This window comes from Eptesicus fuscus, chromosome 3, assembly GCF_027574615.1.
Source record: "Eptesicus fuscus isolate TK198812 chromosome 3, DD_ASM_mEF_20220401, whole genome shotgun sequence".
Lineage (NCBI taxonomy): Eukaryota > Metazoa > Chordata > Mammalia > Chiroptera > Vespertilionidae > Eptesicus > Eptesicus fuscus.
In genome coordinates, this window is record NC_072475.1 from 31,068,269 (window position 1) to 31,092,675 (window position 24,407).

General features: G+C 37.9%; 1 protein-coding gene across 2 annotated transcripts in view; it reads left to right on the forward strand.

Annotated features, from left to right (window-relative positions):
* Positions 1-24,407, forward strand: part of PRKCI (protein kinase C iota) — a 144,899-nt gene that overhangs the window by 106,270 nt on the left and 14,222 nt on the right. For both annotated transcript variants that reach the window (XM_054713717.1, XM_008142285.3), the window contains exons 5-12: positions 2,957-3,042; positions 4,872-5,012; positions 9,337-9,391; positions 10,425-10,483; positions 17,525-17,701; positions 18,134-18,231; positions 18,972-19,058; positions 21,499-21,634. In XM_054713717.1, the coding sequence (XP_054569692.1) occupies positions 2,957-3,042; positions 4,872-5,012; positions 9,337-9,391; positions 10,425-10,483; positions 17,525-17,701; positions 18,134-18,231; positions 18,972-19,058; positions 21,499-21,634 (839 nt within the window). The remainder of the gene's footprint in view (positions 1-2,956; positions 3,043-4,871; positions 5,013-9,336; positions 9,392-10,424; positions 10,484-17,524; positions 17,702-18,133; positions 18,232-18,971; positions 19,059-21,498; positions 21,635-24,407) is intronic.

The following is a 24,407-nucleotide window of genomic DNA, read 5'->3' on the forward strand; positions in this document are numbered from 1 at the left end:
AAGTTCAGTCATATTTCTTCTGGGTTTTTAATTTTGGAAAATTCCAAACCTGTGGAGAAGCTGAAACAACATTGAAAACAAAGAAACCCATATATCCTTTGCCTAGATTCACCAATTTTTAACATTGTCTGTGTTTGCTCTATCTCTATATCTGTATGTTGTGCACACATATGCATACATGTATATACATAGGAAACACCTGTTTTATTTTTATTTATATTTGCTGTACCATTTGAGAGTAAGTAATGGACATAACACTTCACCTCTAAACACTTCAGCATGCATCCTTAGGAGTTGTTACAGGATTTTCTTTTGAATGTCTAAACTAGTGATTGCCATTAATGAATGAATTGAAAGAGTCAAACAGCTATTTGTCCTGATATAATTTAAATATGCAAACTTATGTATGAGCATAATTTATTGCTTTTGCTATATGGTATAATTTATTAGTTGTGGATATTAGGCAACTCATTTTCATTTGTGGTTTCTACACATATCCATGACTTTAGAAGGAATTGTGGTAAATATTTTGTTTTTAATTAAATGAAGTAGTTCTAACTTTAAAAAAAATTTCAAATTTTTTAATTGATTGAGGAAGGGGGAGAAGAGAGAGTAATAGCAATGTGAGAGATAAAAATTGATCTGTTGCCTCCCACATGCACCCCAATTGGGGATTGAACCCACAATCTGGTACCCTGAATGGGAATTGAACCTGCCACCTTTTGGTGTACAGGACAACACTCCAACTACTGGGTCACACCGGCCAGGGTAGTAGTTCTAACTTTTAATTCTATGACTCTCCATGCAACTTGGTAAGAAGAAAAACATTAAAGAACTATGGATGTTCATATATAAAGTCGAATGGGGCCATATACTATATAGGCAAAGGGTGAACTATAAGAAATAGATAGAACTCTGAGCAGTAGTGAAAAATGTAGGTTTGGATTCAGCTAGGAATAGTTCTCTGGACTTCCAGTGGCAGATGGATTAAAGCCGCCATAGGCTGCCTTCACAGAGCTGTGAAGCAAGTGGCCGTTCTCTGGCCAAGCTCAGGTTTTAAAAGACTTGTCATTGTGGCAGATCTTGGTTTTAGAGTTCCATCTGCCATTGTATTATGGGTCTGCAGCATACAGACAAAATATTTCCTAACTTTTTCACTATATTTCATGCTCACTTTCCCTCTTTAAAATTTGCTGGTGGAGATTTTGACACTCCCCCTTCTACAGCATAATATATATTAATGAACTAGAGCATGGGGGGGCGGGGGGACTGATAACCATTCATGTGGTCTCTTGGCTCTTTTAATTTCTAGCCAACATTGACATGTTTAAATTTAAGATATATCAAGATGTAGTTCATGAAAGCTTCTGAAATAGAATGTTCTTTCAGCTTTGGTTACTCCTAACAGAATAAATAATTAAAAATAAAACATCTAGGCCTGGCTCAGTAGTTGAGTGTCAACCTATGAACCAGGAGGTCACTGTTCGATTCCCTGCCAAGGCACGTGCTTGGTTGCAGGCTTGATCCCAGTGTGGGACGTGCAGGAGGCAGCCATCAGTGATTCTCTCTCATCATTGATGTTTCTCTCCCTCTTCCTTCCTCTCTGAAATCAATAAAAATTTATTTAGGTAAAAATAAAACATCTATATTTAAGGTTATATATTACACTATCTCAAGATTTCTAATTCAGAGCATTTCAATTGGTCTTTTCTATTAAATTTTAAATAGTAAACCCAGTGCTACATTTGCTTTAAAATGAGTTTAGAAACCTAATGGAATCTTTCCACAGTATTAACTATTATTATGGAATATTTATTAATGACTAATAGACAATATATATAATAGTGATTGACTTAAAACCAAAATTTCACAGGTAGTCTAGAATGATTTTGTGGTAGTTCTTTGTTTAGGAAAAGCATTAATTTAAAGACAGTTGGATGAAAGGTTGTTGGGGAAGAGAATATTCTTGTGGTTACAAAATGTCACTTAGATATTTGTAAAACTACTTACAAAAAGGAAAATGTACCTTTACAATAAAGAGAACTAGCAATCACTGCCTTCAACAGAGTGAGCACCAGTAGTGAGAGTCAACAATCTGACATTTGTGTATTTCTTGATGTGTCACCTGTGTATTATTTTTGGCAAAATATTTATTACTAACTCTAATGAGGAAAGAGATAAATCCAGAATGTAGAACCTAAGACTACTGCCTAGACTTAAAATACAAAAAAAAATCCTCAACTTTATGGAAAACAAACAACAAAGTTGAGCTTTTTAGCATACATGAAAGAGACAAAAAAGGTATAGTATCCTTGCAATTATCATTTTCTAAACAGTGAAAATCCAAATGCAATGCCTGAATCTTGATTAGATCCTGGAGAGAAAAAGGAAGCTATGACTGACACATTGAGGGCAAATAGCGAAATTTGCATCTGAACTGCATATTTGGTAATATTAAATTAATGCCAATTTTCTAAGACATGGTAATGGTATTGTGCTTAAGTGGAATTAGGGGGAATGTCCTTAATCTTAGGCAATGGGAGTTTAAGAGTGAAGTGTTAATGATATCTGCAACCTTTAAGTGATTCAGGAGAAAGTGTATGTGTAAATAGAGAGGAAAGCAAGTGCTTGCTTAGGTAGTACATATACTGAGTCAAAATAAAATGTTAGTAGTTGGTAAATCTTGGTGAAGGATGCAGGTGTTTATTGCAAAATTAGGAGTTGGGGGAAAATGCAAAAACAGAAAAGTAATAATAGTTACTGAAACATTTATATTCCATGGGCTATATTTCCATCAAGTCCCGTGATGAATCCGGTTTATTTTTTTCACTTTCAGGTTTTTATCAGTATAAATTATCTTCTTGCTATCAATATCATGAAAAAAAATAACAGACTTAATTATAATAATGATTTTTATCCACACTTGCTCTTTTTTAAACTCTCAATCTCTTTTCAGAGTCCATCTACCGCAGAGGTGCTCGCCGCTGGAGAAAGCTTTATTGTGCAAATGGCCACACTTTCCAAGCCAAGCGTTTCAACAGGGTAAACCTTAGTTTGTTGAAAGTTGATGATTTGAGAAATCTATTTTTTTTCCTCTCTATTATGAAAGAAAGATAGTCTTGTTATTCCCCTTTAAAGGAGTAAGGTTACCTAACTTTCCCAGTTTGTGTAGTATGCCTGTTTTCTTGATGTAATTTTTAATAGAATCTCCTGTCACTCTTAAAAATGTTTCTGATTTGATGATTAATTATACGGTTACCCTAGCTATAAGAATGTTGTATTTTTTAATATAATGCCAGATACTCATAAAATAAACAAGGTTTATTCTGCAAATCATTTAATATTGTAATTTTAATTTTCACTGTTTAGAAAATAATAATTGCAAACACTTCTCTAGCTTTTACTATGTCTCAGGTACTTTTCCAAATGCTTGACTTATACTAATTCAATTAGTCATTATTACAACCTTGTAAGATAGGTACTATGTATTTCCATTTTATAGATGAAGAAACTGAGTGGTGGGGCATTTAAATAACTTGCCCAAGATGAGAGAGCTAGTAAGTCGCAGAGCCATGGTTTGAAAGCATTTATCTCCAGAAGTTCACGTTTTTAACTATTCTTGATAACTAAACCAATGGACTCCTGTTTCCGTTTTAAAACTGGTGCCATGTTCTGAATTCATTAACGTAAATAGAAGTCACCACCCAAGGTACCACTGATAATTAAAAAGCTTTGACCCTGGCTAATCTGACTCGGTTGAGCTTAGCCCTGTGCACCAAAAGGTTGTTGGTTTGATCCTGATCAGGGCATGTGCCCAGGTTGTATGTTGGGGTAAGTATGATTGATGTTCCTCTCTCTCTTTCTCCCTCTCCCTTCCTCTCTCTCTCAAATCAATAAAAACATATTAACAGAAAAAAGCTTTAAAATGAAAAGTCACTTTAGGTATTGCTCTTTAAGAGAGCAGGGCTTTGGTTTGACCTCTAAACAGTCTGGAAGGTTTATTTTTGATTGAGAGTCCTTGTACTGTATTTTCTGCCATGTGTTTTCCAAGTTTACTCACTTTTCCTATTTTTATAAATCTCAACCTAATTATATGAAGACTGAAAAGTCTTGGACTTATAAAAGAAAACAACATGTTGCAAATTTCACTCTCTCTTTATTTTTATTTATTTATTTTAAATTTCTTTATTGATTACGGTGTTACATATGTGTCCTTATTCCCCCATTACCCCTCCTATTTCCCCCCTCATGCCCTCACCCCCCTATTGTCTGTGTCCATTGGTTAGGCTTATATGCATGCATATAAGTCCTTTGGTTGATCTCTCCCCCTTACCCTCACCCTCCCCTACCTTCCCTCTGGGGTTTAATGGTCTGATTGATATTTCTCTGTCTCTGGATCTATTTTTGTTCATCAGTTTATGTTGTTCATTATGTTCCATAAATGTTCACTCTCTCTTTAAACCTATTTTTTTATTATTAATTTTTAGAGAGAGAGGAAGGGAGAGAGAGAAACATTGATGTGAGAATAAAACATCCATCTGCTGTCTCTTGCATGCCCCCTACTGGGGAGCAAGCCTGTAGCCCAGGCATATGCCCTCATCTGGGATTGAAAAGGCAACCCCTTCAGTGCACGGGACAACACCCAACCAATTGAGCCACATGGGCCAGGGCTCACTGTCTCTTTAAAACAAGCTCTCTTTTCTATTTATTTTTCCCAGACCATCATAGCTTTGAAAAAGTTATGTATGATGAAGAGAACTGAGTTAGAGAAGAAAGCTACTTATTTTCACTATTTTATGAACAAACTGTTGGAGAATGATTATGACCTTTTTGTTGTTGTTTTACTGAATTCTTTGAATTACTCTTTCCAGCGTGCCCACTGTGCCATCTGTACTGACCGGATATGGGGACTTGGACGCCAGGGATATAAATGCATCAACTGCAAACTCCTGGTTCATAAGAAGTGCCACAAACTTGTCACAATTGAATGTGGGCGACATTCTTTACCACCGGTAAGACACAGTTGTCTTCTTTATTTTTAACAGAGCATTTTTTATAACATTACTAGAACAGAGGTCTAAAGTGGTGTGTGTGTGCGGGGGGTTGTTAAGGAATCACAACTCAACAGTGTTATAGAATGTGGGTAGGAATATTTTACAGTCAGCTCACATATTGTGAATTTGGGAATTGTCATTACAAATTTGTTTGTAGGATATAGTTAACTTTTCTGTTTAGCCTGATATAAAATCCTCTGGTCTAAAGTAGGAAGATAAACGGAGAAGCATTTAAGAGATTTTTTTCCTCTTCTTTAAGCTAACCTCATTAGTTGATAGCTCCCATTACTCAAGCATGGACACTAAGCACAGATCAGGTAAGAACAGTCTTCACGTTTGCTATTTCAAGTATCAGATTAACTGGAGAGTTTTGGATTTAAAATTTTTATTTTTCACTTTCTTTTGTTTCTTTGAATATATTTTTATTTATTTCAGAGAGGAAGGGAGAAGGAGAGAGAGAGAAACATCAGTGATGAGAGAGAATCATTCATCGGCTGCCTCCTGCACGCCCCCTACTGGGGATTGAACCTGCAACCCAGGCATGTGTCCTTGACCGGAATCAAATCCAGGACCCTTCAGTCCACAGACCGATGCTCTATCCACTGAGCCAAACTGGCTAGGGCTATTTTTCACTTTCTTTTTAAATCCTCACTCGAGGATATTTTTCCATTGATTTTAGAGAAAGTGAAAGAGATAGGGAAAGGCAGAGAAAAATATAGATGTGAGAGAAACATCAATTGGTTGCCTCCTGCATGTGCCCTGACCAGGGCATGGGCCAGGGAGGAGCCGGCAACCGACTCAAACCTTTGACTGGAATAGAAGCCGGGACCCTTTGGCTGATGCTCTATCCACTGAGCCAAACCAGCTAGGGCTTCACTTTCTTTTTTAAATATGTAATAAAACATGTTCATTATAGAAAAAATAGAGAATACAGATGAATAAAGAAAAATTAAATAAAAATTCCCCATGAAATCTACCATCTAAAGGTAGTTGTCATTTGTGTATATCTTTCCATGCAGATTTATATGTATAAACATTTAAAATTTTTCCATGTAGAAAAAAATTTAAACATATTAAGAGTAGCTGGAACCATGTAATGAACTTCCATATACCAATCACCCTACTCCAACTGTTATTAATGCACAACCAATCTTGTTTCATCTATACCCCTGCCCATTTAACCCTGTGTTATGTTGAAACAAATCCCAGACATGTTTCAGAATGTACCTCTAACAAGAAAGATTATTTTATTTATTTATTTTTTAAAATATATTTCTTTATTGATTTCAGAGAGGAAGGGAGAGGGATAGAGAGATAGAAACATCAATGATGAGAGAGAATCATTGATCGGCTGCCTCCTGCATGCCCCCTATTGGGGATCGAGCCCACAACCCGGGCATGTGCCCTTGGCCGGAATCGAACCTGGGACCCTTCAGTCCTCAGGCCGACGCTCTATCCACTGAGCCAAACCGGCTAGGGCAAGAAAGATTATTTTTAAAATCTAAAAACCAAATTCCTTATGTCAGATATCCATCCAGGAAATGTTCACATTTTCAGTTGTCTCATAAATGTTTTGTTTTTACAATTTTCATTATGAATCAGGATCCAAATGCAATCCATATTTGCAATTGATTGATACGTCTTCTCTATTTTTAAATTTACCGATTGCTCTCTCTCTATCTCTCCCTCTCTCCCCTTCTGTGTGTGTTGCTCTCTCACTCTTGCTCACACTCCCCCCCCCCCTTATAATTTAATTGTAGAAGAAACTGTATTGTTATTTAGTTTTGCTTAATTTTTCTCTTGGCTTTTTTCATGGTATTGTTTAAAATATTCCTCTTTCCTCTTTATTTTCTGTATACTAGAGGCCCGGTGCATGAAACTCATGCACTGGGGGCGAGGGGGTCCCTCAGCCCAGCCTGCACCCTCTCCAATCTGGGACCCCTCGGGGGATGTCCGACTGCGGGTTTAATCCCAATCCCACAGGCAGTCGGACATCCCTCTCACAGTCTGGGACTGCTGGTTCCCAATCGCTCGCCTGCCTGCCTGCCTGCCTGCCTGCCTGCCTGATTGCCCCTAACTGCTTCTGCCTGCCAACCTGATCACCCCCTAGCCACTCCCCTGCCAGCCTGACCGACACCTAACTGCTCCCTTGCCAGCCCAATTGCCCCCAACTGCCCTCCCCTGCTGGCCCAGTAACCCTCAATTGCCCTCCCCTGCCAGCCTGGTCGCCTCCAACTGCCCTTCCCTGCCTGCCTGGTTGCCTCCAACTGCCCTCCTGTGCCGGCCTGGTTGCCCCTAACTGCCCGCCCCTGCAGGCCTGGTCACCTGGCCTCCCCTGCCAGCCTGGTTGCCCCCAACTGCCCTCCCCTGCCAGCCCGGTTGCCTCCAACTGCCCTCCCCTGCCAGCCCGGTTGCCTCCAACTGCCCTTCCCTGCCAGCCTGGTCGCCCCTAACTGCCCTCCCCTGCAGGCCTGGCCCCCCACAACTGCCCTCCCCTGCCAGCCATCTTGTGGCAGCCATCTTTGATCACATGGGGGCAGCCATCTCGTGCGAGGGCATGAGGGTCAATTTGCATATTACCTCTTTATTATATAGGATTATAGTTGGATCGAGAGGTTTGATTAGATAGTAGGCTTGGGTTTTATTTTTGTGGGTTATTTTTGAGACTACTTTATCAAAGGTGGAGTGTTTATCCATCAGAAGGCACATAATGTTTGGATATCTCATTCTTTTACATGCTTTTTAACAAAAGTGAAATCATATGGGTAATGTTTTCTAACCCATTTTTTTTTACTGAATAATATATTTTGGTCATCTTTCTATATTTAGCTATCTATATCCTCATCACTTTTAGCATAATATTTTGTTATATGTCTATACCATAATTTTTTAAACCTGTTCTTTACGATTGAACAGTTGAGTTGTTTTCTAAATTTTCCTATGAAGAAAATCATAATGAACTTACTGGTGAATAAATCTTAAGAAGAAGAATTATTGGATTAAAGAATATGTGCATTTAAAAAGATCTGGATGCCTCCTTCTAAATTATCTTCTAGAATGATTATACCATGTTCACTCATAGTACCTTTTTTGAACAAAGGTTATTACCGGGCAGGCAGGGGAAGGCAGTTGGTATTAGGATTATTTAGCTGGTTCATATAAGCTTAGATGTGAGTTTGTACAAGTTACGGAGGTAAAAATCCAATCTTTTTTTAAAAAATATATATTTTATTGATTTTTTACAGAGAGGAAGGGAGAGGGATAGAGAGCTAGAAACATCGATGAGAGAGAAACATCGACCAGCTGCCTCCTGCACACCCCCTACTGGGGATGTGCCCGCAACCAAGGTACATGCCCTTGACCGGAATCGAACCTGGGACCTTTCAGTCCACAGACCGACGCTCTATCCACTGAGCCAAACCGGTTTCGGCTAAAAATCCAATCTTAAGGAAAAACAGAAGGCCCAAAAGTATGAACATAATTTCTCCAGGTTACTATTGATATTTGTGTGTGTATTCCTAGGTAATGGATGACTTGTGTGAATTTATAAATGGAAAAAAAAAAAAGGGACAGGGTTAGTGATTATATTTAGAATAGGTGCTAAATGCATTAAGAAATTAATGAGCCCTTTCTTTAAGGCAGCCTTAAAATTATAACTGTATAATTAATGCTCCTTCTCAGGTTCACCTTTTCTTGATGGTATTCATTAAATCTGTGTCCAAGATTAATGAATTAGTAATATTTTGGTTTGAATTAGTATTCTAGGTTAGTGACAGTGGTTAAGTCAATTTCTAGGGGTTATTTCTTTTCCTTTTTGGTTCACTGACACCTTCCCACAAATACATGGAATTTCAAGAGGTTTGTAGACATCTTGAAATCCATCTCTGGGCCTCAGCTAAAGAAGTCAAATACTAGAGACTCTTCCCAGAGACTTAAAAGTGTATATGGAGCTTGAAAGGAGATTAGGTAGTGTATAAGAGAAATCAGAATATAAAGGAGAATAATTTTTATTTCTATTTGATGGCCTGAAATTAGTTTTGTGTGTTCCTTCCGTTACCTGTAAAATGTGACATTACTTCATTTACAGGAATATTATATGGTGTCATATAGTAAAATTAAAAGCAAATTAAGTATAGTAATATAGTTCTCATTATAAGTTATATTTTGTCAAATTTATGTGTTAATATGATGTGTCTCATTAAAATAATGCTTCAGAATTTATAGAGATATTGAGATTTAAAAAGACTCCACTGAGTTGCTGTTTTTTTGGAAATGTTTCTAGGAACCAATGATGCCCATGGATCAGTCATCCATGCACTCAGACCATGCACAAACAGGTAAAAATGACTCTGTCGTGAATTATTGTTTATTAACAAAATATCGTTGAAAGACTTCTTTCAGTGACTCTTACACCTAAGTTTAAAAACATTTCTGTTCTCCACACATAAAAGCGAGGTAACCATATTTTATGGTGGTAATATCGTCACAATATTTAACATACATTTGACGTTTTAAAAAGACAAATATGTAAACTACAACAAATGACTCTTTTCTCTAATTTAGATTAATTTTGTTTAAGACCCCTTTAAATTCAGCAAACCTAGTTTTTATCTCAATAACGAAAACATACTGATTTTGTGGGCCATGTTGACTATGTTAAAGTGACCTGTTTTTATTAGAAGCTTTATTATCAGAAGTAGAAAATATGTAAAAGATATAGAGATGCAGTATAAAAATTCAAAAAAGATCATGTGAGTTCAAGTGTCAAGTAGATATAAACCTCAAATGTGTATCTGGGAAATTTAAGGAGCGATTAAATGGGATAGGAAGCCTAACAGGGGATGAATTAAGGAGGCAAAGCAAGGACTTTTTCTGAAAGGACAGAATATAGTCTCTTGTTCATAACAGAAGCTGGTTGTATGAAATGTAGGCTTGTTTTTTTTGTTTGTTTTTTGTTTTTGTAATCCAAGTGGCTTCAAGGAATAGAAGCCTAGAGTACAATCTTGTCAGTTCTTTACTTCACCTACGTGGTGCAGTAGTTAGCATTTTGAGTATGAAAGAAGTAAAGACTGAAAACCAGAGACCCTCTACTTCCATGCCTCACTCATACTAAAATAATCAAATAGGGTTTATAGAGTCATCCTTATAGAGAAATTGATTAATTTGTAAAGAAGGGAAATATTTTTAAAATAGCAAAATACTTGGTAAAATCCGTACTTGGTTACTGATTGGTTTTTGCTCTCCTTTACTTAATGTTAAATGATCAAGACCAGAAAGAAAATCTTAAAATCAAGAGGAAATTTTAAGTCAAACTCAGCTAATGGATACTGTTTTTTTCTTTTTTTTTTATGTTTGGGATTGGGTTTTTAGTAATTCCATATAATCCTTCAAGTCATGAGAGTTTGGACCAAGTTGGTGAAGAAAAGGAGGTAAGTTAATTAGTCTTTTTTAAAAAAAATAAATGTTTAAAAGTAGCTGTTTTTTTAATAAAAATATTTAAAATTATTGTTCATGTTAGTTTATTGAAGATTAATTAGTCTTATTGTACATTATGCCATGAGCTTTTCTCTTTTTAATCCTCACCGAGGATATTTTTCCATTGATTTTTAGAGAGTGGAAGGGCGGGGGAGAGACAGAGAAACATTGATGTGAGAGAGAAACATCGATTGGTTGCCTCCCTCATGCACCCGGACCAGGACTGGGGATCGCGCCTGCAATGGAGGTATATGCCCTAGACTGGAATCGAATCTGAGACCCTTCAGTTTGTGGGCTGATGCTCTATCCACTGAGCTAAACTGGCTATGCCATGCCATTACCCTTTTAATAAGACTTGACAATGTAAAAATATGACAAATTGACTTGCTTAGATTTTTCTTTTTTCTTTTTTTTTTTTTTTTACTTGAGTTTTTTTGGTACTTGGGTTCTGGCTAGGAAATAATTCAGAACCAAGAAGACCCAAACTGTAAGAGAACATTTATTTGGTAAATCACAGAGGTAGAAGAAGTAATTCCTAGAAGAAATGGACTTAGGAAACAAGTTATGGAGATAAAGGAAAGGCTGTTGGAGCTTGGGAGTGAGGAAGCTTGTGGTAACATGCCTGGAGCAGGGAGGGGGAGGGGATAGGAAAAGGGAAACCCTTGGGTGTGTTTTGGGAGGGAGAGCCTTTTCTTGTTTCTTTCTTCTTTTTTTTTTTTTGTCTTTTATTCTTTTTTTTTATTATTTTTTTTATTGAGGTATTGTATGTGTACATATCTTACCATTCCTTTTCTTGTTTCTTGAAGTAGGCTTGCATTTCTGTGAATTTCCCTCTTAGGACTGCTTTTACTAGATTTTTGGGTTGTGTTTTCATTTCATTTGTCACAGGTATCTTTCGATTTCTTTCTTGATCTCGTTGTTAACCCATTCATTGTTTAGTCTCCATGTTTTTGTGTGCTGTCCAGTTATTTTCTTGTAATTGACTTCTAGTTTCATACCACTGCAGTCAGAAAAGATGCTTAAAATTATTTCAATCTTCTGAAATTTATGAAGACTTGTTTGTGACCTAACATGTGGTCTGTCCTGGAAAATGTTCTCTGTATACTTGAAAAGAATGTATATTCTGCTGCTTTGGGGTGAAATGATCTAAAAATATCAATTACATCTATTTGGTTTAATATGTCATTTAAGGTTGCTATTTCCTTCTTGATTTTGTCTGGATGATCTATCCATTTATGCCAGTTGGGTGTTAAAGTCCCCAATAATTACTGTTGATCTGACCCTATAGCTCTATCAATATTTGCTTTATGAATTTAGGTGCTCCTAATTGGGTGTGTAAATGTTTACAAGGGTTGTATCTTCTTGCTGGGTTGATCCCTTTATTATTATGTATTGTCCTTCTTTGTCTCTTGTTATAACCTTTGTTTTAAAGTCTATTTTGTCTAATAGAAGTATTGCTACCCCAGCTTTTTTGTTTGTTTATTTCCATTTGCATGAAATATCTTTGTCTATTCCTTTATATTCCATCTGTGTGTGCTTTTGATCTGAAATGAGTCTCTTGTAGACAACATATGTATGAGTCTTGTTTCTGATCCATTCAGCCACCCTGTGTCCTTTGATTGGAGCATTTAATCTATTTACATTTAAAGTGATTGTTGATAGGTATATAGTTACTATCATATTGTTATTCATATTTGTTTTTCTTTTTTTCTTAAAGAAGTCCCTTTAATATTTCTTGAAATACTGGTTTGGTGATGATGAATTCTTTGAGCTTTTTCTTATCTGGGAAACTCTTCATCTCTCCTTTGATTTTTAAATGATAGCTGTTCTGGGTAGAGTAATCTTGATTGTAGGTCCTTGTTTTTCATTACTTTGAATATTTTATGCCAATTCCTTCTGACCTATAAAGTTTTTGTTGAGAAATCAGCTGACAGTCTACGGGAGCTTCCTTGTAGGTAACTAACTGCTTTTCTCTTGCTGCTTTTAATAGTTTCTCTTTGTCTTCAATCTTTGGCATTTTAATTATAATATGTCTTGTTGTAGGCCTTTTGAGGTTCATCTTGTTTGTGTTTCTGTGCTTCCTGGACTTGTGTATCCATTTCTTTCACCAGGTTAAGGAAGTTTCCAATCATTATTTTATCAAATCAGTTTTCAATCCTTGCTCTTTCTCTTCTCCTTCTAGTTAACTTGATGATGCAAATGTTGGTACACTTGATGTTGTTCCAGAGGTCTCTTAAACTGATCTCATTTTAAAAAATTCTTTTCCTCTTTTTCCTGTTCTGATTGGGTGTTTTCCACTACTTTGTCTTCCAAGTCATTGATTTGATCTTCTGCTTTATCTAATCTGTTGATTCTTCTAGCGTATTCTTTATTTAAGGTATTGGATTTTTCATTTGTGATTTTTTTTATGGTGTCCATGTCTTTTTTTATGTTTACTACCTCTTTGTTGAAGTTCTCACTTTGTTTATCTACTCTTCCTCTAAGTTCATTGAACTTTCTTATAACTGGTGTTTTGAACTCTGTACCTGGTAGATTTCTTGCCTCCATTTGATTTAGTTATTTTTCTGGAGTTTTCTCCTATACTTTCATTTGGGGTATGTTTTTTTGTCTCCTCATTTTGGCTGCCTCTCTGTGTTTATTTTTGGGTATTAGGTAGATCAGCCATGTCTCCCAGACTTGGCAGGATGGCCTTCTGTAGTAGGTGTCCTGTGGGGCACAGTGGCAATCTTCCTGGCCACCTGAGCTGGGTGCTCCAGGAGTATCCCTGTGTGGATTGTCTGGGCCTTCCCGTTGTAGTTGAGCCTTGATTGCTGTTTGTTTGTCAATGGGTGGGGCTGACCCTCAGGCTGAGTGGCTGTGAGGAATGGCCACAACCACAGCGATATTCGCCCCAGCAGGGCTGTGGTGCCTGCTGAGACCACGCTTGGTATGTGCCATTTTTGGAACTAATTGGTTGGTGCTCTGTTGTGGTCTTAGGCTGGCCAGTGGGCGTGTTGGTTCTGGGGCCAGTTGTAGGGGCTTGGTTGCAGGTGGAGGTTATCTGCTACCTATTCCCAGCCCAAGGACACCTGGTAGAGCTACAAAGTGATCTGAGGTTGGCAGCTATGTGTGTTGGGCCCTGAGGTCTGTGGAAGAAGGCAAGGTGTAACCTGAGGTTAGCTACCAAGGCACAGGGCATACCAAGGGTAACCACCACCTGCCTGGGGCCTGCAGACCTTGGGGTAGTTTTTAAGAAAGCTGTTGGTGGGAGCTGAGGTTGCCTGTGAGGCACAGCCCCTGAAAGAGCCAAGGCAGTGTGTGAGTTGTGTGGAGTGGGGTCTTAGGGTGTCACCACCATGGGGCAAGCATTCTTCACCAGGTTAATGCAGATTCAGATTTGGTGCCCACCTACCCCTAAAGGCTGTGTTAGGGGAGGGTTCAGCACAGGGAGAGTGGTGGCCCTCACCCCAAAGCCATACAATTCACTTTCTCCCCGTATGTCTTGTGCCTTTTGAGCTGCTGGCCCATTGTGGAAGCTCAGGGTGACTGCCTGTGAGTGACTGAGTCTCTATGCGGACCCTTTAAGAGGACTGTTGGGCTTTGAGCAGCCTTCTGTCTGACCTGGAAGGAATCCCCACAGAGTTGGGTGGGTGGGGGTCTCAATGAGTCACCAGGAATAGGTGAGTGGTGTTTACCTGTTTAATGCAGATTCAGATTTGGCACTTGCCTGCCCCTGTAGGCTCTGTGAGGGGAGGGCTCAGTGGGGCTTTCGCCTTGAAGCCACACAACTCAGTCTTTCCCAGAATGTCTCTGGTGCCTTTCGAGCTGCTTACCCTTTGCTGGAGCTCAGGGTGAGTGCCTGTGAGCAAGTGAGTCTGTGCACGGGCCCTTTAAGAGGACACCTGGGTTTCCAGCTGCCCTCCATCTCACTCTGCTGGGATGGAATTGCTGCTGGTTTCACATCCAGCTGTTGCAGGGACTACTCTTCCTGGCACTGGATTTTTGGGATAGGAGCTGGTGTGGGGCTGGGACCCCTCGCTCCTAAGTGGGACCTTTGCTGCTAGGATATCCCTCCTGATTCTCAGCTGCCACATGTGGGTGTGGGACCAGCCTGTTTCGAGTCTCTGCCCCTCCTACAGGTCTTGATGTGGCCTCTTTATATCCTTAGTCATAGCAGCTCCGTTCAACTAGTCTTCAGGTGGTTCTCCAGGTGGATTGCTCTGTTTTTTAGTTGTAATTTTGATGTGGGAGGAGGTGAGCACAGTGCTTAACTACTCCACCATCCTGACCAGAACCCATTTGACATTGTTTTGCTAGTCTATTACTGGTTGTTCTAGGGATTGCATCTTACATCCTTAACTTATTTAATTCAATAACAATTACTAATTATACTTTCCCCACTTCCCATCATATGCAAGGACCTTAAAACATATTAAATTTACTTACTTTCCTTTTCTGCCTTTGGTGCTATTTTTGTCACATTTAAAAATGGTGTGTGTGTGTGTGTGTGTGTGTGTGTGCAGTCAATCCTTATTTAGGTTTATCTATATTTTATTCCTTTTTTCTACATTCCTTCCTGCATGTCTTCCCTCCCATATAAGATCATCTTTCTTGAAGCATTCAGTGTTTCCTTTAGAGAGAGCTGACTAGAGATGGATAGATATCCTTAACCCTTTGCACTCGCTTGCTTTTTTCTCGATTCCTTTATTCTACTCGGGATTTAATTTTTTAAATACCCCAGATTTTACAAAGCACGGCAGTAGAATAAAAAACTGGAGTTTCTTTTCATACGAACTTATTTATTTGGATTTTTTTATTTTTCAAATTATTGATACATTCAAAGAGTAATTTTAATCTCTATAATTTTTCATGGTGTGATATTTTTTGAAACATTCACCCACATGAAGACCTGGTTTACATTCACATGTTTCGCAAATGTAAATCGTCTCTCTTCTTCCTCCTTTGATTTTTCTGTTAGAACAAACAACACAACCTTTGTGTTTTTTGTTAGGGTGAGGTGTGATTATATGGAGCTTTCCATCTAAACGTTGCTCTAAGTTAGTGGATAATAATCTACCCCTGGAAGTTAGTGTACCATCTCTGAATTCTCCAACAAGATCATGTACTAGTTTCCTAATAAATTTCACATGCGTTATCAGTTTTTCATTTTTTCTTTTTTGGCATCAGTTGAGACGGCATTTACATTTTACTTGTCCTTTCATGTTAATGAAAACAAGAAAAGATACTGGAAAAATAGACAAAAATCTCCCCCCCTCCCCCGCGGTGAAACTACGTGTCGAGTGTGGCTCGACATACGAGCTGCTACCGATGCTAACCGTGTTGAGTCACACTCGACATACGAGTGCAAAAGGTTAATGTTCATCTGAAAAGGTTTTTATTTCACTTCTTTTTTTGAAGGCATTTTTGCAGGATATAAAGTTGTAGATTAGCAGGAGTTGGGATTAGGCCCTTTGAAGGTAATATTCTTGTGTTCTGGTTTCTGTAGCTTCACTCAGTCTTCTCAGTTTGTGCTTATGTCCCATTTGACTCTCTTTTATAGTTTACTATTAACCATATGAAGTCTGTACATTGCTTTACTTCTAACCATTCTCTGCTTTCTTAATCTGCCCTAATCTGGTTTTTCTTCACTCTTCTTTATTTATCCATTTTACCAATTCAGATTATTCTAAATTTTGATGTATAATCCTTCTTTTTAATCTTTTTTTAAAGTTTTCATTACATATATATATATATGTACACACACACACACACACACACACAATGCTTACTTGTTTCTTTATCTTTCTCAAAATTTACTATTTGCTTTTCTTGATTCTCTTCACTTCAGAAAATTCATACTTAATTCTCATGGGTACATCTGTTGATTGTATGCTGAGAATTTTGCAGCTATCTAATAAAAGATTATCTTCAGTCTTCTTTATAAATCACCAGAAGCCCACGTTTCTAGTTGTGAATGAATTATAAGGCTGTTATTGGCATGCCAAGGGAGCCTTGGTGTTGTGTAAAAAAGAAGGTTTTCTAGTAGCTGAACTGCCTCATGCTTGTTTTCTGCTTATAGTTCCCAGTGTTTCTGAATGTGTCCTTTCATTAGCTCAGATTTCATATATCAGACTTCCAGCAGACTCGTTCATCTTGCTGTCCTATTATAACTTCTAACTACAAAATGAAAACCCAAGCTCATTATCTTATCCCGTGCTCACACTTACATTTTTCTATCAGTGTACCTCCACTCTCCCAGTCACCAAGGTTAGTGTCATTTTTATTCATGCACCCCCATTATACCCCAAAGTTTTACCAGATCCTTTTTTTAAAAAATTGATTTCAGAGAGGAAGAGAGAGAGAGAAACATCAATGATGAGAGAATCATTGATTGGCTGCCTTCCCGGGTATGTGCCCTTGACTGGAATCGAACCCGGGCCCCCCAGTCCACAGGCTGACGCTCTATTCACTGAGCCAAACCAGCTAGGGATTACCAGATCCTTTTTAAGACATCCTTTAGCATTTCTCAGGTTTCAACTCCCTCTCCATTGCTGTCACCACCCCTCTGACCTCAACTCGTGAATTTGTCCCACTTCTTGAGTAGTTAGATTGCATCATTTGGAATGATATTAGAAAAGAATTGTTAAGAACTTAAATCAGAAAATATTTTTTAAATAGTCATAGGTATAACTAGGTGTTAGAAATATATTTATGCAAAATACTTCCAGTTATAACTCTTTTTTAGTTGTTAATCCTCATGCAAGGATATTTTTTCTATTGATTTTTTTTTTTTTAGAGAGAGAGTGGAAGTGGCGGGCAGTGGGGAGTGAGAAACGTCAATTGGTTGCCTCACACATGTGCCCTCACTGGGGGCCGGGGATCAAGCCTGCAACCAGGGTACTTGCCCTTAACTGGAATTGAACCCATGACCCTTCAGTCCTCGGGCCAATGCTGTATAACCACTAAGCCAAACCTGCTAGGGCCAGTTATAACTCTGATATAAATGTTCTCAACAGGCAATGAACACCAGGGAAAGTGGCAAAGCATCATCCAGTCTAGGTCTTCAGGATTTTGATTTGCTCCGGGTAATAGGAAGAGGAAGTTATGCCAAAGTACTCTTGGTACGATTAAAAAAAACAGATCGTATCTATGCAATGAAAGTTGTGAAAAAAGAGCTTGTCAATGATGATGAGGTAAGCGCAATGTTTTATTACTTCTAAACTGTTAAATTGACTTAAGTGTGCCATTTCAGAGAAAAACCTCAATGTTTATGACTTATTTCAGTCTATTTTTCGAAATAATGCCTCAAGTGGGTTATATAAAATATTTTTAAAGAAATATGATGATTAGGTTTTTAAAAAATCAAAATCAAACCATATTATGATCAAGGGAAAGTACTTGATTGAGCTTTGAAAAAGTTTTCTAGACCATTTCATAATATTGAAATATTTACTGGTAGTGTTTTTTTTTCTCTTTGCATATAAATGGTTGTTGCATGATTATTCATTCTTTGATATTTAGCATAGTTAGTTAATAATTGCATTTGTGATCATTGAATTGCCAAGAAAAAATATAGTTTGATGATATTTCAGTTTGATAAATATTTCTTTCATATTTTAAAATAGGATATTGACTGGGTACAGACAGAGAAGCATGTTTTTGAGCAGGCATCCAATCATCCTTTTCTTGTTGGGCTGCATTCTTGCTTTCAGACAGAAAGCAGGTAAGGTCGGAAGATAATGGAGTGATTACTGGGCTTTACATACTTTACATATTACACAATAAGAACTCTTTAGACTATAAATTCTGAAGCGGTAGTCATGGAGACAGACAAAACAGTACGATGCTTATGATTTCTTGACACACGAACTCCCATCAGTGATATCTGTTTGGATTAGCATGAAGAAATTATCTGCTTAAAAGATATAGCCTGGTCAGGGGCAGGGGAGGGGGGGTGAGGAAGGTACAGGGAGACAATGAGGGGGGAAAAAGGGAACATCTGTAATACTTTCAACCATAAAGATGAATTTATATAATGGTCGAAATATGGCAATAGAAGTTCATATTTTTAAATATCCCTAAGGTTTTAGCTTTAGATTTAAAGTTTCCCAGAGTTTAACTAGGGGGAGAAATCCTAACTTCTTTACCTTAAGGGACAGTTGAAGTGACTTATCACGCAAACGCTAGAATTGGGGTGGGAGTGGGAGGGTCTGGATTGCAATTGGTACTACAGAAATAGCAGGTTACAGAATACTATCATGCTGGTTTACTTTCTTGTATCTACTGTGATTAACAGCTTTCTACTACAACCACCCTTTGTTTCCACCAAATTCCTGGGATTTTTGTACAGGGTAAATGACAGAATGTTCTTTAAGTTGTGACTGGTCTCTACAATGTTTAAAATGTACAGTTACATTTCCTTCTTTTGGACCTTGGTTTCATGTGTTCTCTCCTATGTTTTAGATTGTTCTTTGTCATAGAGTATGTAAATGGAGGAGATCTAATGTTTCATATGCAGAGACAAAGAAAACTTCCTGAAGAACATGCCAGGTAAATTTCTTGATTATTGTTTGTGTTGGGATTTTGGGGAGCAGCTGTGGGACTTTTATGTGCCAGTGGTTGAAAACAGTAGATAAATTAATTTTTTTAAATATATTTTATTGATTTTTTACAGAGAGGAAGGGAGAGGGATAGAGAGTTAGAAACATTGATGAGAGAGAAACATCAATCAGCTGCCTCCTGCACACCCTCCACTGGGGATGTGACTGCAACCAAGGTACATGCCCTTGACCGGAATCGAACCTGGGGCCTTTCAGTCCGCAGGCCGACGCTCGATCCACTGAGCCAAACTGGTTAGGGCAGTAGATAAATTATTTATTTCGATACTGGTTAATTCTTTGTAAGTCATGTGGGAGGCTAAGCTAAAAGTTATTTTGCATTATAATATAATATAATATATAACATATAGTATGTAATAATATAATTATAAGCTTTTAAAAAGTATAAATAGTATTAGAGGGGAAACCTTTAGTCAACTAAACCCAATTGCTTTAAAATATTTTGTCTATTCAGCATCAGCCTCTGAAATAATTGAATTTACAAATACTTATTAATCTTACCAGTTTTGCAGTGATCTCTGACAGTTTTTCATTAGACAATTATTATTCATACTAGAGGCCCAGTGCACGGATTTGTGCACTGGTGGGGTCCCTCGGCCTGGACTGCACCCTCTCACAATCCGGGACCCCTCAGGGGATGTTGGAGGCCCGGTGCATGGATTTGGCCCAATCCCTGCAGGCCAGGCCGAGGGACCCCACCGGTGCACGAATTTGTGCACCAGGCCTCTAGTATGATATAAGCTCTTTGGTTAATCTATTCCTGCCCTCCCTCCACTCCCCTTCCCTTTGAGATTCATTAGTCTGTTCCATGTTTTCATGCCTGTGCGTTGAGCGTCTGCCCCCTGGTGGTCAGGGTGCATCATAGCTACCGGTGGAATGGTCGAAAGGTCAGACACTTAGCATATTTGCCTTTTATATATATAAATATACTTGAGAGTAATAAAACAGTTTCTCTTAAGCTATTATACATGCCTGACTATTCTTGTAATTATAATTTTTGAATTGGTCTGAGTTTGGCTTTTTTCCTGTGATTCCATATGTGTTGATGAATCAGAGCAAAGAGCATTAAATATTATTTCTTTAGTGCCCTATCTTTAATATTATTATACAAGATTGTAAATTGTTTCTATATTGGAAGAGTTAGGTGGGAAGGATCATGGCCTTGGATAAGAAGTTTAGTTCATCAGTGCCATGGCTTGATTTTTACTCATAATTAGCAGTAATTCTCACTCTTTTGTGTTTCAGAAAAGTAATTAAAAAAATGAAGCTTGTGAGTTTGTACACATAGGTAACAAAGGTTAGAGATTTTATTTTTTAAAAAATAATTTAGTGAAAATCTTGCTAGTTCATTAATTGTTTTTCTTGTCAGAAAGAGATAATATCCTTCAATTTTATAAGAAGCTATAAATTATATCAACTAACCTCAGGGCCAAACTGTTCTTTCTTTTATTTACTGTATGTTTATTGTTTATTTAGGCTTTATCAAATGGTGGCCCTTTAATAGCAAGCCACGGATGATATTTTGTGAATACGTAGCCAGTATTTGTTCCTTGTTTGTTCAGTGGGACATGGGGAAAGTAGTCCAGTTTTATTGTATTAAAGTTCCAATTTTGTTTGTTTTTTTACCATCTTTGCTTTTCTAGAAACCAAAGTACAGACTAAAGGCTCAAGTTCCCTATTCATAGAATTAAGTAGCTAGAAGGTATATATTCTGTATCTCCAAACAAGATTGTGATCAACTTCATCTAAGTAGCCATAAACCAGCTTGGTATTTCATTTTCATTAGTCAGGTCAAAAGTTCTGGTTATCACCAATGAGTTGGTGACAATTTTAAAACTTCTTTCTTTAATATTAAATATTATGGTTGCAGAATAATTTCTTTCAATTCCTTTTCTAGGAATTTTGGTATGGCTTTTATGGTTTCAGTGATAGACTTTTAGAGTTCTTTCTATTCTACATGAATCAGTGGGTCTTAGCATTTTATGAGGTCACTGGTCCTTTAGAGAAGTGATGGCAACTCTGTAGAAGATGTGCATACATGTGCACAGGTACCTACACTTTACCCCAGTTGTGGGAGCATGGACTGCCTGAGGCCCATCCAGATTAAGAACCCCTGTTTGAGACTTTCAAATTGATAACTTCATGAGTTTGATTTATACTGGATCTTTTATAATTATGTTTTGGGTTCAGATGTTTTAAAGTAGGACTTTAATTTGTGTTTGGTATTGTTCCTAAAAACACTGAGAGGAAAAAAATCTTTTAACATGATTTTGATGTTTTAATTTGCAGACAGGAGTATGACTTAAATACCTTTCTCTAGAAATTTACAGTTTTAAAACTTGAATCAAATGAGTTTTTTCATTTTATTTTAGATTTTACTCTGCAGAAATCAGTCTAGCATTAAATTACCTTCATGAACGAGGGATAATTTATAGAGATTTGAAATTGGACAATGTATTGCTGGACTCAGAAGGACACATTAAACTCACTGACTACGGCATGTGTAAGGTGAGGGAAAATTCTAGTTATTCAAAAGCTCTCAGATACTCATAAGATTGTTTTGGTAAAATAACTTCATAATTAAAGATGGAGAAATGATTGCTACTTTGTTTAGGATACTTTTTGGAATTGTAGCACAAAAACAAGTACACAGGGTGGGGCAAAAGTAAGTTTACAGTTGTTCGTATGGAAAATCCTATCTAATAATAGACAAATATGCAAATCGACCGCACCTTCGCTATGCCCAAACCACGCCCACCAGCCAATCCACGCCCACCAGCCAATCAGGACAAATATGCAAATTACCCAACAAAGATGGCGGCTAATTTGCATATCAAGACAGCATAGAAAGAAGCCAAGAGCTGCAGAAGGGAGCAAAGCTGCAGAGAAGCAAGCAAGCCAGGAGGAGGAGAAGGGAGGAGCGGAGGCGGGGCCGGGGGAGAAGGGAAAAGCTGGCGGAGAAGGTGGGCCGGGGGAGAAGGGAGGAGCGGAGGCGGGACCAGGGGAGAAGGAAGGAGAGCAAGCTGGCGGAGAAGTTAGAAAAGCAGGGGGGCTGGCGGAGAACGAGGGGCGGGGGACAAGGGAGGAGAGCAGGCAGGGCGGGGTAGAGTGCAGCAGGAAACCCTATTGCAGGATTTTTCCTGCAACGGGAACGCTAGTAATAAATAAAAGAATAAACTGTTTTACATATTCACAACTGTAAACCTACTTTTGCCCCACCCTGTACTTTTTTTTTAACCATTTACAAAATTCCATATTTTCTGTGAGTGTTAAATGTCCTACAATGAGTTAATTTCTACGTATGCTCTGTAACCTTTTTTTGAAAGTTGTGATATTAAAATTTTGAAGATAAAAATTATCTACAGTCCCTCAACTTTAACACAACTACTTGCATATCATCTTCCAGTTTTTGCCATTTAATTGTAATTCTCAATAATGCATTTAAAATTTTCCTAAGAAATTTATCTCTTTTTATATTTAAATATTTAAATATCTGACATAAAATACAGTTCATTCTTAGGACATGTCCTTAATTCTTGATGTTTTATTCTTTTTATAACAATGTTTTGCTTAAGGGTTCAGTCTTTTTCCACAAAATATGAAATGAATGCCCAGGATATAGAATGTTCTTGTTTTATGACTTAGAGTCAGTATTTAAACTTACCTAAAGTCAGACCTCTGGCAAATATTGGATGAATTTCTTTTCCTTGTAACAATTCCTTGGGAAATCTAAAACACTAAAAAAATTTTATGTAGCTTCTACAGAAATACTTCCTTTTTAGGTTTAATTAATTTGATCAATCTCTTCACTTTCTCACTAGATGCTTTTATATAAAGAGTGCTTAGGATAGTGATGACTAGAGGCATATGAAAACTTGAATTAATAGCTTCAGGCTTATGTTTGAGATATTTTGTGAACATTGATTTTTATGCACTGAAAAACTTTGACCATTTTATGAATTATTTATTTACTAGAGGCCTGGTGCACGATATTCCTGCACTCGGTGGGGGTGGTGTCCCTCAACCCAGCCTGCGCCCTCTTGCAGTCTGGGAGCCTTCGGGATGTCTGCCTTACAGCTTAGGCCCTGTGGGGAGAGGGCCTAAGCTGTCAGGTGGACATCCTTAGCACTGCCACGGAGGCAGGAGAGGCTCCTGCCACCGCCACTGTGCTCGCCAGCCATGAGCCCTGCTTCTGGCTGAGCTGCATTCTCCCTGTGGGAGCGCACTGACTACCAGGGGTCAGCTCCTGCATTGAGCGTCTGCCCCCTGGTGGTCAGTGCACATCATAGCAACCGGTGATTCCACCATTTGGTCGATTTGCATATTAGCCTTTTTTTATTATATAGGATTTATCAGCAGGGGGAATTTTAATAGTAACATCTCTGTTATGCTGTAGATAATTTAGATGATGGGCCTACGTTTAGATAATTCAGTCAACAAGTGAATGATTTAGCATAGCTCTGTTACAGGTTAACAGACTGCATTCCTTGCCTCTGACTTTTGCCCTAAATGTGAATGTCATTTATCATTAAATTATATGTCAAGTCATTGCCAATAGTACAAAACAACTTAAGTCACAGCCATATTTCCGCGTGTACAGAATAGCTTATATATCCCTATGAGGGATCACAAAATAATCTTTAGAGTCACAACATATTACTAAATATTTCTTTTAGATGTTTATAGAAGTGTTATAGCTTATAGAGTAAAATTTAAAGAAAAATACACACACTATGCCTAAAATATCTTAGGAGGGACACATCAAGAACCTCATAACAGTGGTTGCCTCTAGGGAGCGGGAGCAAGATGTGTCAGGGACAGGAATGCGAAGTCTTGATTTTTCAATGACTCCCTCCCCCTTTTTTTTTTTGTTTGGAATTTTTACCATATAATTTAACTTAGGGAAGTGGTTAAATTCTAGGTACATACATTCAGTTGAATTTTATGTAGTCATTAACAATAAGAAGTCTGTAATTACATAGGGAATTACATGGTTATAAAGTAAAAGAAGCAGATGCTTAATTGTGTATTTAACTATCTTGTTGATTTCATTTTTTAAAAATCTTCTTGCAAAAAAAAAAAATTGCTTTTTTTTTAAATATATTTTTATTGATTTCAGAGAGGAAGGGAGAGAGAGCTAGAAACATCAATTATGAGAGAGACTCATTGATCGGCTGCCTCCTACATGCCCCCTACTGGCGATCAAGCCTGCAACCAGGGCATGTGCCCTCACCAGGAATCGAACCGTGACCTCCTTTATGACTTAGTATTTGGTCAGTAT